General features: G+C 39.6%; 1 protein-coding gene across 1 annotated transcript in view; it reads right to left on the reverse strand.

The window, feature by feature from the left end:
- Positions 1 to 16,178, reverse strand: part of LOC127646638 (probable E3 ubiquitin-protein ligase HECTD4) — an 84,885-nt gene that overhangs the window by 36,267 nt on the left and 32,440 nt on the right. The window contains exons 22-35 of the mRNA XM_052130406.1: positions 15,596 to 15,715; positions 15,237 to 15,341; positions 13,457 to 13,620; positions 11,400 to 11,645; positions 10,979 to 11,171; positions 10,756 to 10,860; positions 8,811 to 8,899; positions 8,262 to 8,431; positions 8,018 to 8,153; positions 6,281 to 6,425; positions 3,529 to 3,695; positions 3,238 to 3,384; positions 979 to 1,163; positions 745 to 898 (exon numbers count right to left, since the gene is read on the reverse strand). Coding sequence (XP_051986366.1) covers positions 745 to 898; positions 979 to 1,163; positions 3,238 to 3,384; positions 3,529 to 3,695; positions 6,281 to 6,425; positions 8,018 to 8,153; positions 8,262 to 8,431; positions 8,811 to 8,899; positions 10,756 to 10,860; positions 10,979 to 11,171; positions 11,400 to 11,645; positions 13,457 to 13,620; positions 15,237 to 15,341; positions 15,596 to 15,715 — 2,126 coding nt within the window. The remainder of the gene's footprint in view (positions 1 to 744; positions 899 to 978; positions 1,164 to 3,237; positions 3,385 to 3,528; positions 3,696 to 6,280; positions 6,426 to 8,017; positions 8,154 to 8,261; positions 8,432 to 8,810; positions 8,900 to 10,755; positions 10,861 to 10,978; positions 11,172 to 11,399; positions 11,646 to 13,456; positions 13,621 to 15,236; positions 15,342 to 15,595; positions 15,716 to 16,178) is intronic.

The following is a 16,178-nucleotide window of genomic DNA, read 5'->3' on the forward strand; positions in this document are numbered from 1 at the left end:
AAACAATTTATATGACTCATCGTAGCCAAAAACCGTAATGAACAGCATTGACAAAATAATCAACAAATCATTTATTTGAATTGTCTGTCTGAACAAAGCAGTTCACTAAAATGAATTGGAATTCCTAATGCTACAGAGGTGAATCAGTGAATCATTTAGTTGAACTGGTTCATTTATAAGTACTGTCTGAATGAAGCGATTCACTACAATGAATTAGACTTCCCAACGCTATATAGAAGTGAATCAGTGAATCGTTTAGTTGAACTGGTTAATTTATAAGTAATGTCTGAATGAAGTGATTCACTCTAATTAATTGGAATTCCCAGTGCTACATAGAAGTGAATCAGTGAATCCTTTAATTGAACTGGTTCATATGCAAGTACTATCTGAATGAAGTGATTCACTCAAATGAATTAGACTTTCAAATGCTATAAATAAGTGAATCAGTGAATCATTTATTAGAATTGGTTAATTTATAATAACTGTCTGAACTAAGTGGTTCACTAAAATGAATTGGACTTCCCAATGCTACATAGAAGTGAATCAGTGAATCATTTAGTTGAATTGGTTCATTTATAAGATCTGTATGAACAAAGCGATTTATTGAAATGAATTAGACTTCCCAAATGCTACAAATAAGTGAATTGGTTAATTTATAGGTACTGTATGAACATTACAATTGAAGAAGAGGGTTTGATTATTTCCTCAGCTCAAAGCTGTATACACAATACAACATGATATTACCTGGAGAGATCGTTGAGTAAACTGAGCACGTCCTGTAGAGCATCATTCCCGGCTGCTTGATTCCCGCAGCAGTCTGTTGCTCGAGCCAGATGATTGGTTAGTAAGCTGGACACCTGACGGGCCAGTCCAGAGTGCACTGCGTCTGTAGATCCACCTGTTCAAGATCAGCATTACGGTCAGTCGTGTCTAACAGTTGTGTAGTGGTTTTCTTCAACTGTTTGAATCTTTCCTCACCTTCAACTTTCTCCCACTCAATGCAGCGGTTGGCTAGCACCTGAAACGCCGCCCACGCCATAGTAGCTACCTTCTGTTTCTTCGTTTGCTTTTCGTTTGAGCTGCAGTCCCTCTGACTGCTCAAACTACACAACCGGTCCATGAGCTGAACCAAACCACTGCGAACCAGACACTGTTCCTCACTCCTGCAGAGACAAACAAACACCACCATGATCACATTTAAGCTAAATATTACAGTTGTCAAAAGTAACACGCTAACGCTGATGTGTCCACACCACAAACAGCGATTCGTTGTCAATGATCAAGTGTTGGAGAAATTGAATGTGCATTGTAAAGAATCCACAACCTATAGGGACATTGGGAAATGTTTAACGTTACTTGAATTGGTGCTATTTTAGTGCATTTCTATCTTAATACTGCAGAAAATCTTTGCTTGGAAAATGTTAAAAGCATTATTGTTACATTTTGTTTTCGTTTTCTTTCCTAAGAAGGTACTAAATGCCTTTCGCCATGAAAAGAAAATGACTATACATTTTAGCACTTTCAAAATTGACGATTAATCGCGATTAACTGCAAAACCTTGTACGATTAATCGTGATTAAAGCAATTAATCGACTGACATCACTAGTAAATATTCCTTTTCTGTAGATATCATGAAACGGCTTGACCAATGCATTGATTTTTGTTTCTGTGTTGACAAACTTCTTATTAAAACAAGTTAAGGATGGAGATTTAAAAGAGTTTTAAAAACCAATAGCCTTTAATTTACATCACAGCTCGGCAAAACCATGATTTGCATCTTGCGATCACTACTATATGGGGGTATTAGGGGGAGGGACAATCTCATTCTGGAGAGCATTTGATTGGACAAAAATATAAGTGCACCCCTGACCAGGAGATGATTGATATTTTTTGCACCAAGTACATTTTAATTTAGCAAATATTAATATTACGTTTTCCTTCAAAATTGTTCACATTTTTTCAAGTTTCAGTTTATAGTATATTTTTACTCTTCTTGTATGTTCTGGAATTTTCTGGGTTCATCAAGTGATGCTAAATTGACAGCATTTGTATAATTTTTTGACTTCTAGCTCGTTTATTTGAAATAAATAAATAAATAAATAAATATAACGCGATTGCAGTAAGGCACTTACAATGGAAGTCCATAAATGTTTGAATGTTTCAAAAGTATAGCTACAAGATTCAGAAAAGAAACATTAAACATGTTAACATGATTTAAGTGTGATAAATTAGTTTACTAAACTTGCATTACGTTATATCCATTATTAACTTTGTTGTCATGACAACACAACACCGTTAAACCCGGTAATCTGATAAACACTGTAAAGCAAGTATCGGACTTCATCACACTAAAACCACGTTAACATGCATAATGAGTATTTATGGATCGACCCCATTCACCTTCACTGTAAGTGCCTCACTGTCGCAGACATTTTTTGCATTCTTAAAAAATCAAATAAATTGAGTCAAAATAACCATTTTATACCACATAAGCTGTCGATTGAGCTTAACATGTATTGAACCCAGAAAATTCATTTAATTTTAGGGTTGTTTGGACAGCAAAAGTAAACAATTAAGTCCTTTTTTACTATAAATCTCCACTTATACATTCTTCTTTTGTTTTTGGCGATACACATTCTTCGAGCATGTCGCCACCTACTGGGCAGGGAGGAGAATTTATAGTAAAAAAGGACTTAAATGTTGATCTGTTTCTCACCCACACCTATCATATTGCTTCTGAAGACATGGATTAAACCACTGGAGTCGTATGGTTGACTTTATTCTGCCTTTATGTGCTTTTTGGGGCTGCAAAGTTCTGGTTACTTGCTTTGTATGGACCAACAGAGCTGAGATATTCTTCTAAAAATCTTCATGTGTGTACTGGTGAACAGTGAAAGTTTTTTGGGTGAACACCACGTTAAGTTTAAGTTGTTTAAATACTACTAAATTGACTTAATACCATTAACAATTTTTCCTAATTTGACATGATATGGTTTCATTCAGTTCTGCTTACTTTCTAAAGGAAATTGCATTCACAATATGATGTCATCACAATTTTTGGCCAGTTTGCCAGAAAGACTGCCCATTTTAAATGCGTACGTGTGCTAAAAGTTCATTACACTTACTTATAGATAACTTCAAAGCTGCATGACAGACATGAACTAAAAAAAGTTTAACAATTAAATCAGCTGCATGTCCGGTGTGTGAGACAGTGGCGATCTGAAGTGGAGCTCTTGCCTGGTGTAAGGGATGGTGCACAGCAGACCGATGCTGTTAGCGCAGGCGATGGGGTAACGGGCACACAGAGACACCACTGATGTCATCGTCTCTCCAAACGCTTCCTGCACCTGCTCCATCATCCCTCCACATGTCAGCTCCTCGATTCTACACACAGAGTCACAGGGAGAAACTTGTAGAATCACAGAATTTGTATATTAATTCAGCAATGGACAACACAGCTCCAAACACACATCATTAAAATGAAGTGTCTGGGATAGAAGTCTTTTAAATACAATGTGTTTAATGTACCTGGGCCCACCCTGCAGCACCATGGTGACTGGGCCAACCAGATGGGTGACTCCTCCCACCCGAACTGCTGCGGTGAGAAGCTCTCTCATGTGAATCAGCGCCTGCTTCCTCGTGCGACCTCTCCTCCAGCGCGTCTGCGCAGCTGATAGAAAACTGCTGCTGGACACCTGCAGTCACAACATAATTACAAAACATGTGATCCCCTTTTCTACCAATTTGGAATGCCCAATTCCCACTACTTAGTAGGTCCTCGTGGTGCAGCGGTTACTCACATCAATCCGGGAGGCGGAGGACAAGTCTCAGTTGCTTCCGCTTCTGAGACCGTCAATCCGCGCATCACGTGACCCGTTGTGCATGACACTGCGGAGACTCACAGCATGTGGAGACTCATGCTACTCTCCACGATCCACACACAACTCACCACACGCCCCATTGAGAGCGAGAACCACTAATCATGACCACGAGAAGGTTACCTCATGTGACTCTACCCTGCCTAGCAACCGGTTGCTTAGGAGACCAAAAGGTGGTCTTATTATACAGAAATATTCTCTAAATATTAAAAAAATATTCTACAAATGAATAAATAATACTGTATATGTTTACAATCTTATCATGAGCATAAATCTTTTGTTGTTGTCCTAATTTGTAAGCATGTATTTCTGGTTCTGTTTGCACGATGTCCTTGCAAAAAGTCTAATCTCATTCCAGTAGATAGCAGCAAGTACGAGGCAAAAAAAAAATGTTCTATCACCTTCCACCCCAATATACAGATTTGAAATGTAGGTGGCGCTCTAACACAGTGAGCCCACACACTATAGATATCTATTCTATTTTGTATCGCATGCATGTTCCCCACGGTTTCATTGAACATCTCGGCCTCTGAGTGGACTATAAGCTCAATCTAGGGGTTGTTGTAAAGCAATAAAGTTTTTTATACGTTACCTTATTAATTATAATTTATTTATTATTTATGCATTAGTTTGAGAAGCAATGCAGACACAGTGTACCATGAAACCTTGAATTATGAAAGAGCCTGTGTGTGTGATAACCATATGGCTTCTAGCATGCAGCTATGCGAGTTATCAAAAACATGTCATAGCTTAGACTTACATATACAGAAGAGAATGGGGGATGTATAAATGTTTTACAGACAAGATTGGAGAGAATACAAATGGAGGAGAGCCAAGAGGAGAAGCCGTGTGGCTAAGAGGCCCCGAACGAAGATTAATATTGATTTTCCGGAAACTTCAGATTACATCATCGAGGTAATATCCCAACTTGGAGAGACTGACTATATAAGGACAGATAAACTGATTCAATTTTGGATTCGACATCGATTTAGGTTCTCTCCCCAATGCTACTATAGCTCAGCTGATATTGCAATTGACATAAAAATACCATTTTAATCTTATTTTGATAAAGTAATCACAACCAATAAAACTGAGGTTTGAAGATTGCAGATGGCCTCCCAACACTTTGGGTTTGAGCCTTTGGGTTGAAGATATCCACAAAGGGGTCTCAATCCAGATTGGAAGTAACAAAGGTCTAGTTGTTTATACTTTAGGGTAGTTTGACTATCCTTATCTGCCCTGAGTAAACAACAGGATAGAAGGTGTGTGCACCGAGCAACAGCGGAGATCCTCAGATTCACGATGATCCATAACATTTGTTTATCTTGCTTTTTCTGCTGGACTACAATTTTGTTCTGGTCATCCGAGATATAACACTGGATTTTTTTGGTTACCAAGCAAGCTCACAGACAAGAAAACAGCCGAAGGTAACAGTTGATATGGAGTTTTGGAGTACTTTGGGGCTTACAGAAGCAGTGATCAGAGCTGACATATGACGTTTGTCTTTGTCGTCTAACAGAGATCATATTTCAATTTGTGATACTTTTGGTAATCATTCGAACTGTTATGTTAGGGCAACAAAATACACTGTACATGTCACAACCTGAGGATGAGAGCTTTCATTTGATATATAACTTGCCTATTTAAGTCATATGTGAAACAATTTTATATTCACATGCATATTTATACATTGTCACCTCTAGGTGGCGCACGTTTGCGACCAACATTTTAAGTCTTTTTGTCATTTGTTTGTACCATAAATGCAAAAATGATAATATTCCCTGAAAAGTTAAGATTCTAAGCTTTCAAATGATACCAAGTAAGAGTGACTTGTGTATCCGGGGACTTTCCAAATTTAAGCGAAAACTTATTGCGCGCATTTTTCCCCGCAGACAGATCGGTAGTGTTAAAGGGGTTAAAAGTCAATATACTGTTTGTTTTATTTCCATATCGTTTAACATAAACCTGTCACTGGCAAACAGTCCACAGCGAACAATTCTGCAATCAGGGCTGACAATCTGAGGTAGACTTAAGGGCCGTTCACATAGAATGTGATTCTTGAATTACATCTGTGCGGTTTTTTAATTGTTGGTCCATGTATGCATTGTTTTTCTGTTCTTAAAGCTTCTTAACGGAATAGTTCAGTAGTTCAGAACAGTAGTTCTCTCATCATTTACTCACCCTCATGCCGTCTCAAACTCATTTGACTTTCCTTCTTCTGCGGAACACTAACGAAGATTATCCGAAGGACATATGATGTGTGTTTGTCCATATAATGCAAGTCTGAAAAGTCTTCCGTGGAAGCAATAGTCGAACGAGTTTGAGACAGCATGAGGAGTCAATGAGAGAATTTTCATTTGTGGGTGAACTACTCTTTAAGAGGTGTGTGTGTGTTGTCTTACCGCCTGGTCTGGAGTTGTTCCTATGAATGCAAAGAGCTGTCCCAGCAGCACACTGTAAGTGGGTTTGTCTTTGCTGTCTTCAATGGCCAATGATTGCAGGATAGTGAATGAGCTGCTGCGGTGACTGGAAGGATGGAGACGCCTCCTACACAGACAGCAAGATAAACAACACAGAGTCTTTCAAATCAAGTAGAAGATCGATATATTGGTATTACCAATTAATCGCACCGATAGATCGGTTATTGAAAAAAAGAATATGTCAACAGTGTCCTCCTCTGGCTGTTGCAGATATCCAGAGAGCGGCTGTGGCTCAGGTGGTAGAGCGGGTCGGCCGCTAATCGCAGGGTTGGTGGTTCGATTCCCGGCCCACACGACTCCACATGCCGAAGTGTCCTTGGGCAAGACACTGAACCCCAAGTTGCTCCCAATGGCATGCTAGCGCCTTTTATGGCAGCTCTGCTGCCATTGGTGTGTGAATGGGCAAATAAGTCACAGTGTATAGCTCTTTGAAAACCACTAAGGTTAAAAAGGCGCTATATAAGTGCAGACCATTTACCATTTATTTAGCACTGGAGTTACTCAATGTCACAAAACTTAAACTTGGTTAAGAAAGAATTGTGTTTTAAATGGTAGATAGCAGTTTCTTCTGATTAGTCATCCAATTTTAGTAATTTATGTGCAAATTAATAAATTGTTAATCTATTAAGTAGGAAATAGGGGGCCTGGGTAGCTGAGCTGACTACCACCCCTGGAGTCGCGAGTTCGAATCCAGGATGTGCTGAATGACTCCAGCCAGGTCTCCTAAGCAACCAAATTGGCCCGGTTGCTAGGGAGGGTAGAGTCACATGGGGTAACACCCTCATGGTCGCAATAATTGGTTCTCGCTCTCAATGGGGCGTGTGTGAGTTGTGTGTGTGGATCGTGGAGAGTAGCATGAGCCTCCACATGCTGTGAGTCTCCGCGGTGTCATGCACAACGAGTCACGTGATAAGATGCGCGGATTGACGGTCTCAGAAGTGGAGGCAACTGAGACTCGTCCTCCACCACCTGGATTGATGCGAGTAACCGCGCCACCACGAGGACCTGCTAAGTAGTGGGAACTGGGCATTCCAAATTGGAAGGGGATCAAATAAAAATTAAAAAAGCAAGGAAATGCAACCACGAATGGCATATTAGCAAATCGATTGTACATAAGGGACTATTTACTCATAGTGCTCTGCACGGAGCCGGTCTATTATTGTAGTAGCGCGATGGAACAGAAAAACAAAACTAACTGTGATTGGTCGTTTATATGTCTCGACGTCGTCTTCATGTGCAAGCAGGCGATTCTCGGCACCCTCACGGCCTTAAGAAACAAATCGGCCAAACTGGAACATGTATCGACCGATGCCGATCATAAAAAAAAATTCTGAATATCGATTTTGCCGATATATCGGTCAACCACTATTGGAGTCATCATAAAATTCAGTTTCAAAGTTTTTCAAAGACAATAACATTTACTATACTGGTATACTAGCAGCAAAAGCAATTTAATAAAAGACAATTACATTTATTAAAAACATACATATTTATTCCAAGTAAAATAGTTCATTAGCATAACTGTAGTCCTTTTACACTTCAAGACAACGTAGAAACTTCCTGCATTAATACAGAATCTAACTGATGTGCGATCACAGATGTGTGTGTCCACTATTTTTTTTCACATGGTTCAACTTGGTGTCCAATGAGGTGTCCTACCTTTGTGCTCCATGTGTGAACTCTACATCACTGTTGGCAATCATTTCCAAATCTGAGGGAGCGGACATACTGCGCAGAAAGACGGGCTGCTTCACTATAGGAACAATTGATTTAGCGTCTGATACCGACTTACAAGCTGTAAACAAGAAAAAAGGGACATTAAGCATCTGAGTGTGTTAATGTGTGTGTGTGTGTGTTAATGTGTGTGTGTGTGTGTTCATGAGTAAAAGAGCGGGTGAGTTACCTGGAGTGGATGTTGGTGTTGTTGTCAGACTCTTGCACTGTGGTGCTATTGTCACATGTAGCAGGAGTTCAGAACGGTTTATCAAGCTCTTCACTAGCGCTTTGGTTTTAGCCAATGGAACGGCACTTCTTGACTGTTGGGTGGAGTTAACCTCGTGGAAAAACTTTTCTCTGTTTTTTTTTTTTTTTAAACAAGTAAAAAAAAATATGACAAGACAAAAACAAAATATAAAAAAAAACAAAAACAATACTCAAGATGAGACAAAAAAAATAAATAAATAAACAAAACACAGAAACAAACAAAACCCCCAAACAAAACCAACATCAAAATAAAATGCAAAACAAATGAACGACAAGACAAGAAATAGAAAAACAAAAAAAAGACATGACAAAACAAAACGAGACAAAAAAACAAACAAAACCACAAAACGTCAAAATCAAGATAAAAACAAACACGTATGTCAGTAATCAGTATTATTTACAACTATTGAACAATTGAATGAACGGCTTCAATGTTGAAATCAGGAGTTCAGATTGGTTTCACACATACCCCAAAGCCATCACAGCATTTTCTGGATTGGTGCAGTCCAGAGGAACATCCTTGATTGGACAGAGAAGCTCCAGCTCTTTCAGTTTGTTCTGTGAGACACAAGAAACACCAGTTCCTCAAGGTTCTAGATAACTACACTAAATAAAGATTGTGACGGTCAGATGAATCCATCGAAACAATGCAGTAACTGCAGGAGATATGGTGGCCCAGTAGTGTCCTTCACACTTGCATATCTGATAACCATGTAAGGTTGCAAGGGAACATTTACAGTACATTCAGAAAGTTTTCAGACCCATTCATTTTTTTTCCACATTTTGTGTTGCAGCCTTTTGCTAAACTGTTTTAAATTATAAAAAAAAAAAGTGTCAGATCAATCTACACTCCATACCCCATAATGACAAATCAAAAAAAGTATTTTTGATAAATAAGAAAATGTTGAAATATCACACAAGTATTCAGACCCTTAACTCAGTAATACGTTGAAGCGCCTTTGGCAGCGATTACAGTCTATTTGGGGATGATGCGACAAGCTTTGCACACCTGGATTTGGGGATTTTCTACCATTCTTCTCTCCAGATCCTCTCAAGCTCTGGCAGGTTGGATGGGGACCGTCGGTGGACAGCCATTTTCAGGACTCTCCAGAGATGTTCGATTGGGTTCAAGTGCGAGCTCTGGCTGGGCCACTATAGGACATTCACAGAGTTGTCCCGTAGCCACTATTGTGTTGTCTTGGCTGTGTGCTTGGGGTCATTGTCCTGTTGGATGGTGAACCTTCAGTCCAGTCTGAGGCCCTGAGAGCTCTGGACCAGGTTTTCATTAAGGATGTCTCTGTATTTTGCTGCGTTCAGCATTCCTTCAACCCTGACCAGTCCCCAAGTCCCTGCAGCTGAAAATCACCCCCACAGCATGATGCTACCACCACCATGCTTCACTGTTGGGATGGTGTTATGCAGGTGATGAGCGGTGCCTGGTTTCTTCCAGACATGACGCTTGGAATTGAAGCCAAACAATTCAATCTTCATTTCAGCAGACCGTTAAGCCTTTTCTCACAGTCTGAGGGTCATTTAGGTGCTTTTTTTTTGTCTTGCACTAAGGAGAGTCTTCTGTCTGGCCACTCTGCCATAAAGTCCAGATCGGTGGAGTGTTGCAGTGATGGTCGTCCTACTGCAAGTCTCTCTCATCTCTACACATGAACTCTGGAGCTCAACCAGAGTGACCATCAGGTTCTTGGTCACATCTCTTACCAAGGCCCTTCTCCCCCGATTGCTCAGTCGGCCAGCTCTAGGAAGAGTCCTGGTTGTTCCAAACTTCTTCCATTTAAGAATTATGGAGGCCACTGTGCTCTTGGGTATCTCCAATGCAGCCGAAATGTTTTTGTAGCCTTCTCCAGATCTGTGCCTCAACACAATCCTGTCTCTGAGCTCTGCAGGCAGTTTATTTCACCACATGGATTGGTTTTTGCTCTGATATGCATTTTCAGCTGTGAGACCTTATATAGACAGGTGTGTGCCTTTCCCAATCACGTCCAATCTATTGAATTCTCCAAATAAAGTGTAGAAACATCTCAAAGATGATCCAGAGAAATGGGATGCACCTGAGCTAAATTTCAAGTGTCATAGTGAAGGGTCTGAATACTTATGTCAATGTGATATTTCAGTTTTTAAATTTGAATAAATGTTCAAAGTTATCAAAACTCTGTATTTTGTTTTGCATTATGGGGTATGGAGTGAAGATTGATTTAAAATTATTCAAAGCATTTTTAGCATAAGGCTGCAACAACAGAATGTGAAAAAAATGAAGGGGTCTGAATATTTTCACTGTAATTTATGAAAGCAAAGTGGCTCTTGTAAAGGAGATTCTTTCTGGATTTCATTATAAAGGGACACCTGAAAATAAAAAGCATGAACATTTCAGATCAAAGCATTATGGTTTTCACTCCACTTGCCTCGAAGTAGTGATAGTCGTGGAAGAAGGGCGAGTTGTTCTCTAGTTTCCCCTGTTGAGCTTCATCTACCTCATTCTGCCATTTCTGCTCCAGTTCAGCAACACTCTGAAATAAACACACACACACACACCAAGGTAAATACTTCCTCTTCACAACACACTACATGAACAGCCTCCCACAAACTCTCTCTCCCGTTGCACACTTGTAACTGTGCAAGTCGTACTTGTAACTGTCTCTCCATTGCATTGATCTTCTTGAAGGTCTCAGCCATGATTTTGCCGAGCAGATTGTGCTCCTCTCTGTGCAGCTCTCTGTACTGGAAGTTGACCAGTGACTGCAGCGCATCCACCAGACCCAAATGTTTAATAACGCACGACACGATCACCTCCTCCATGACATCAGGACGAATCACCTCTCTGACAACAACAGACGAAGAGCAAGATATCAGCAAACATTCAGTGCTGTTAAACAATCACTTTATACTTCTAACGTATTCATTCAAAATTTGGAAAAATCAAACTATTGACTGGTAGTGGCATTACATCAGCTGTCAGCCTCCATGCTCTCTAGATATCACCGTATCAGTGTAGGACAATGAAAAACCCCAATGGCTAAACTGCTGAGGTGCAGAATCATGCGCTTACTTGATGCTGGGGCGGAACTGAGGGCGGGCCCTGCCGGACAGCTCCCTCAGGCGACTCATAATGCCCGAGGGTAAGTGTATGCGGGGCAACTCGCAGCAGGCGGCGGGCATCGGGCCGGGCGGTGGGATCAGGATGTCCGATGGATACGTGAACTCGTGCTCCTCATCGATGGTTAATGGCAGAGGGGATGGAGAGGGTGTGAGGGCGGGAGATATCGCACCATTGGCCTCAACCTGCCACTGACACCTGACAGACAACAAGAAACATTAAAATCATATATTGAGTTACATTAATACTAATTAACTTGGCATGTATTTTTATAATAAAAATGTAATATTTTCTCTCACAAATTAAAGGCAGTACCCACAGAAACTACCATGATGTATACAAACTTTACATTTAATTAGAATACATTTTTCATCATTACAGTAATCAGATTTGTTTATTTATCTTTTTGTTTTTGAGTTTTATTTTCCAGAAATAAAATGCAATTCTTTTTTTAATGATTTCAAATGTTCTCAAGGATGTTTTCATTACTTTTTTAACAATATTTAAGCAATATCACACGAGCAAGAGTGCGATATGGCCCTACGTCAGCACAGCTGTGACGGCCAATGGTTGTAGGTAATCACAGCAGTGCTGATTTTGCACGATTGCGAGTGTGATATTGCTTATATACAACAGTTAAATTAACAAGTACATTTTTTAAAATTAGGAAAAACTGAGTACGGTCATAAAAACGCATTTGTGCAAGGAACTTCTTTATTACACGACCGATCAGAATCTGCCATTGCTGGTTCAAAACAACTGATGCGTCCAAACCTTCATTAGTAATTCAAAAAGTTCACTTCAGGAATAGTATCAAGGCTTGTGCTATTGGATAAACAAGGATGTGTGTGTGTGTGTGTGTGTGTGTGTGTGTGTGTGTGAGAGAGAGAGAGAGAGATATGGAGCATGTGCTGAGGATACCTGTTGCAACACCCAAGCAGAGATGCTGTCAGCTTTCTGAAGATCAGCTTTCTCAGTGGAAAAATAGTGTCCAAGCAGGGGTATTTCTCCCTATTTGGTGGTAGCCGGTGCGCAAGAGTCGATCACTATAGAAACAGCAATGTCCTCCGCCATTTTAAACAGCAGCCATTGTGTAATTAATGAGTCTGTCTCAGCTGCGATGAGCCGTAATGCTGAAGTTGTTCATTTTAAAGCCGTTTAAAGCTATTTTCCAACTTTAGTTGTGCAGTCATAATACGAGCGATCACAAAGAGCTGTTTTATGTAAACAATGACTAACGGATTCACTTCACGTCACCTAACTGGCTCATATTACTCACAAAAATGATCTTTTTCCACCACCTGCTGGCTAACATATGTAATGTCAAAAATAAAGACAAACATTAGCTCCTAACAGATCTGCACTGCTCTTACACTTTAGTTTAGAATGAACACAAGCAGAGTGAATCACACACAGTGAAGCATCCCAGTGATGATGGTGTCAGACCATCACTGCTCATGGAACGTCTCTCGTCCAATCAGATTCGAGGACCGGAACTAACTGTTGTATATTACAGTTTAACTTATATAAATGTTTATTATAAAAAAATCATAAATGTAATAATTTTTTTTTCATTAATTGGAGGCAGTAACACAAATACTACCATGATGTATATATATTTTACCATTAATCTGCATTGCAGTAATCAAATTGTTTTGCCTTAAGCAGTAATGGGGAATTAATGAGAATTTGGGGACATAATGAACTTTATTGTCCTGAAAATATTAGCATTTTGTATTCTTATTGTTCTCGATGGTTCTCGTAACTTTTTATCTATAAACCAAATAAATTTTTATAATAAAAACAGTAAAACTGTTATAACTGTTTCATACTTCTTTCTTTTGATTCTGGACCAATTAATGACAAGAAACGACGGTTTACCAGCTACGATTTTAAGTTAATATCATCTGCATTTTCCAGCCGGGTTTTCACAAACACATTTATTGGTTCAGATATACCTTGTTTCATTGTTTACATAATTTAAAACATCTGTCTGTACAGCAGCTGACCTCTGCAGTAGTTTGGAGCAGAGCAGGTCCCGGCAGGCCTCCTCCTCTCGTGTGATATCAGGGCCGTTATAGAGGATTCGCAGCATCGCGCAGGCCAGCACTGATAAACCCAACGCTAAATCGGCCAGAAACGGCAGTCCACCGGACACATCCTCTGACGACTCCTACAAACAAAACACGTTTAACTGAGACACTTCTGAAAGAACAGCAAAGACAATTCAGGTAATACATATTTGTTAAGGGAAAATACATTAACATAGCATTCATGTGAATGGCACTTTCTGGAAAAGGCCAATAACCGATACATTGGCTGGTAGTTTTTATAAAATCAGTTAATACAATGTAAGTTCTTAGTCTTTCCTTTCGATGACGGGCACAGACATAGAGGCCACAAGAGTCCAAATTATGTCAGATCCCAAAATGTTAAGGACTGTTACATTTTTTTGTAATGGGGAAAAATCATAAAGTAGCAGGATGTGTGAAACATGTAGGACACACCTAAAAATTATGTTTAGGTAATTAATGTTAGTTTAACTCTAAATAATATCTCAATTAGTGACCGATATATCAGCCAAGCAGATTAATCGGACGATATTGGACCATTTTGTGATTATCGGCATTGGACGATAACCGTGTTTTTTTGGCGGATTAACAGAAGTGTTAACTTTCCTTTGTATCAGTTCCAAAATCTACCAATCTCTAGATTTGACAACGGAGAGTCAACGCTATCTGTTTTCTTGTTCTACATTTAAGCAAATTTGAGAAATATTGCACAAAATAAGTTTGTTTCACCATAGCAATTTAGTGTTCATCTGATCTGCTGTTGTTAAATTACATATATCAGCATTTATATCGGCCATCCTGCTCCCAATAATATCAGTATCGGCCATATTGGTCGATCTCTAATCTCAATTCAACATTGTGACTTTGTTTTATGATTTAAATGGTTGGATTCAATGGAGAAGCTCGAGAACTCTGAGGTGGGACAGACCAAAATTACAATTTAATGGGGGTGATACAGGCATCTCATGATTAAAACTAGACTTAATATGAACTTTTCATGCAAGATTAATTTTGTGTTAGATAAAGGTTTCTTACATGTATAATACATACTAGATCTCACCAAAAAAAAAAAAAAGGGATTTGTGCCTTTAATGCTTAAAGTAACAGGACACTAGTGTACCCTATTCATAGAAAATGCAGATTAATATATTTTGAGGATTCAAACATTTCATTAAATTGCAAAATTGAGATAAATTAATGTAAATCTTGTAAATTCTTTCCACCATTTTTTTTTTTCCAAAGCGAATTTAAACGTTCAAATTATAGGTAGACCGATATATCGGTTTGACCGATTAATCGGTGCCGATAGTTGCTTTTTGGAACTATCGTTATCAGCAAAAATCGAAGGTGATAGTTGCCGATAGTTTTCTCATCATTTTGACATTTCAAAATAAGAGTCCACGATGTGTTTCGGGCTTGTTTATACTTAAAAAGTCAGTGTAATGCACCAAATCTTCCTTTTTTTCTTGTTATTTTGGGAATTTTGGTTGAACAATAAACGGCATCTGAGATTTTATTAATTTGGACTCTTTGTCTGTGCCCGTCACAGTAAAGAAAAAAACAAAGAATCTTTTTTGACTTTCTATGAATCAACATTAAAAACTATCGGCCGATTAATCGGCATTTCCCACCACCTCAAGTTATTTTTATCGGCAAAATCCACTATCGATCGACCTCTAGTTCAAATCTTTCAGCTCAACAAGCCTGTGGTTTGTACCTGCGCTCGTACAGTACATGAGAAACCCCACATGGCTTTATCAGGAGTGTTGTGTTCACGGCCGCTTCTCATCTCAAAAGAGAACGTCACAGTGTCTCCTTCAACCTGAACAACCACAAAGACATCGGAAAATCTGAGAACACCTTTTATGACTGGAAGATTGTGGTTTGTTTCAAAATGCTGTATGTGCTGTCCTAAGTGTGAACAAGATTAAGAGTACTTGTTTTTATTCATTGTATGTGCTGTTAAACCATTAATAGATTAGGAATAGAACAAATTACAAATACAACGCTTAAAAGACAGTTAATGGACATTTCAATGGGATGCCACGTGGTGTTACTGTATGTGCTTCTCCTCACCTTGACCAGATCTTTGGGCCAACCCGTTCCTAAGACACTCCGACTGCCATAACCCATGGTGTTTCCTCCATACTCGCTCACTTTACGGCTGTTTGTGTTGGGCCCGGCATAAATCACCAACTGAAGAGTGAAAAAAGAATTCAACTTTTGACGCTGACTATCACCCCTGCAGTCGTTAGTTTGAATCCAGGGTGTGCTGAGTGACTCCAGCCAGGTCTCCTAAGCAACCAAATTGGCCTGGTTGCTAGGGAGGGTAGAGTCACATGGGGTAACCTCCTTGTGGTCGCGTTTAGGGGTTCTCGCTCTCAATGGGGCGTGTGGTGAGTTGTGTGTGGATCGTGGAGAGTAGCATGAGCCTCCACATGCTGTGAGTCTCTGTGGTGTCATGCACAACGAGTCACATGATAAGATGCGCGGATTGACGGTCTCAGAAGCGGAGGCAACTGAGACTTGTCCTCCGCCACCCGGATTGAGGTGAGTAACCGTGCCACCACAAGGACCTACTAAGTAGCGGGAATTGGGCATTCCAAATTGGGAGAAAAATTCCCAATTTTATTCAAATAAAAATTCAACTTCACACTTT

Source organism: Xyrauchen texanus, chromosome 1, assembly GCF_025860055.1.
Source record: "Xyrauchen texanus isolate HMW12.3.18 chromosome 1, RBS_HiC_50CHRs, whole genome shotgun sequence".
NCBI classification, from domain to species: domain Eukaryota; kingdom Metazoa; phylum Chordata; class Actinopteri; order Cypriniformes; family Catostomidae; genus Xyrauchen; species Xyrauchen texanus.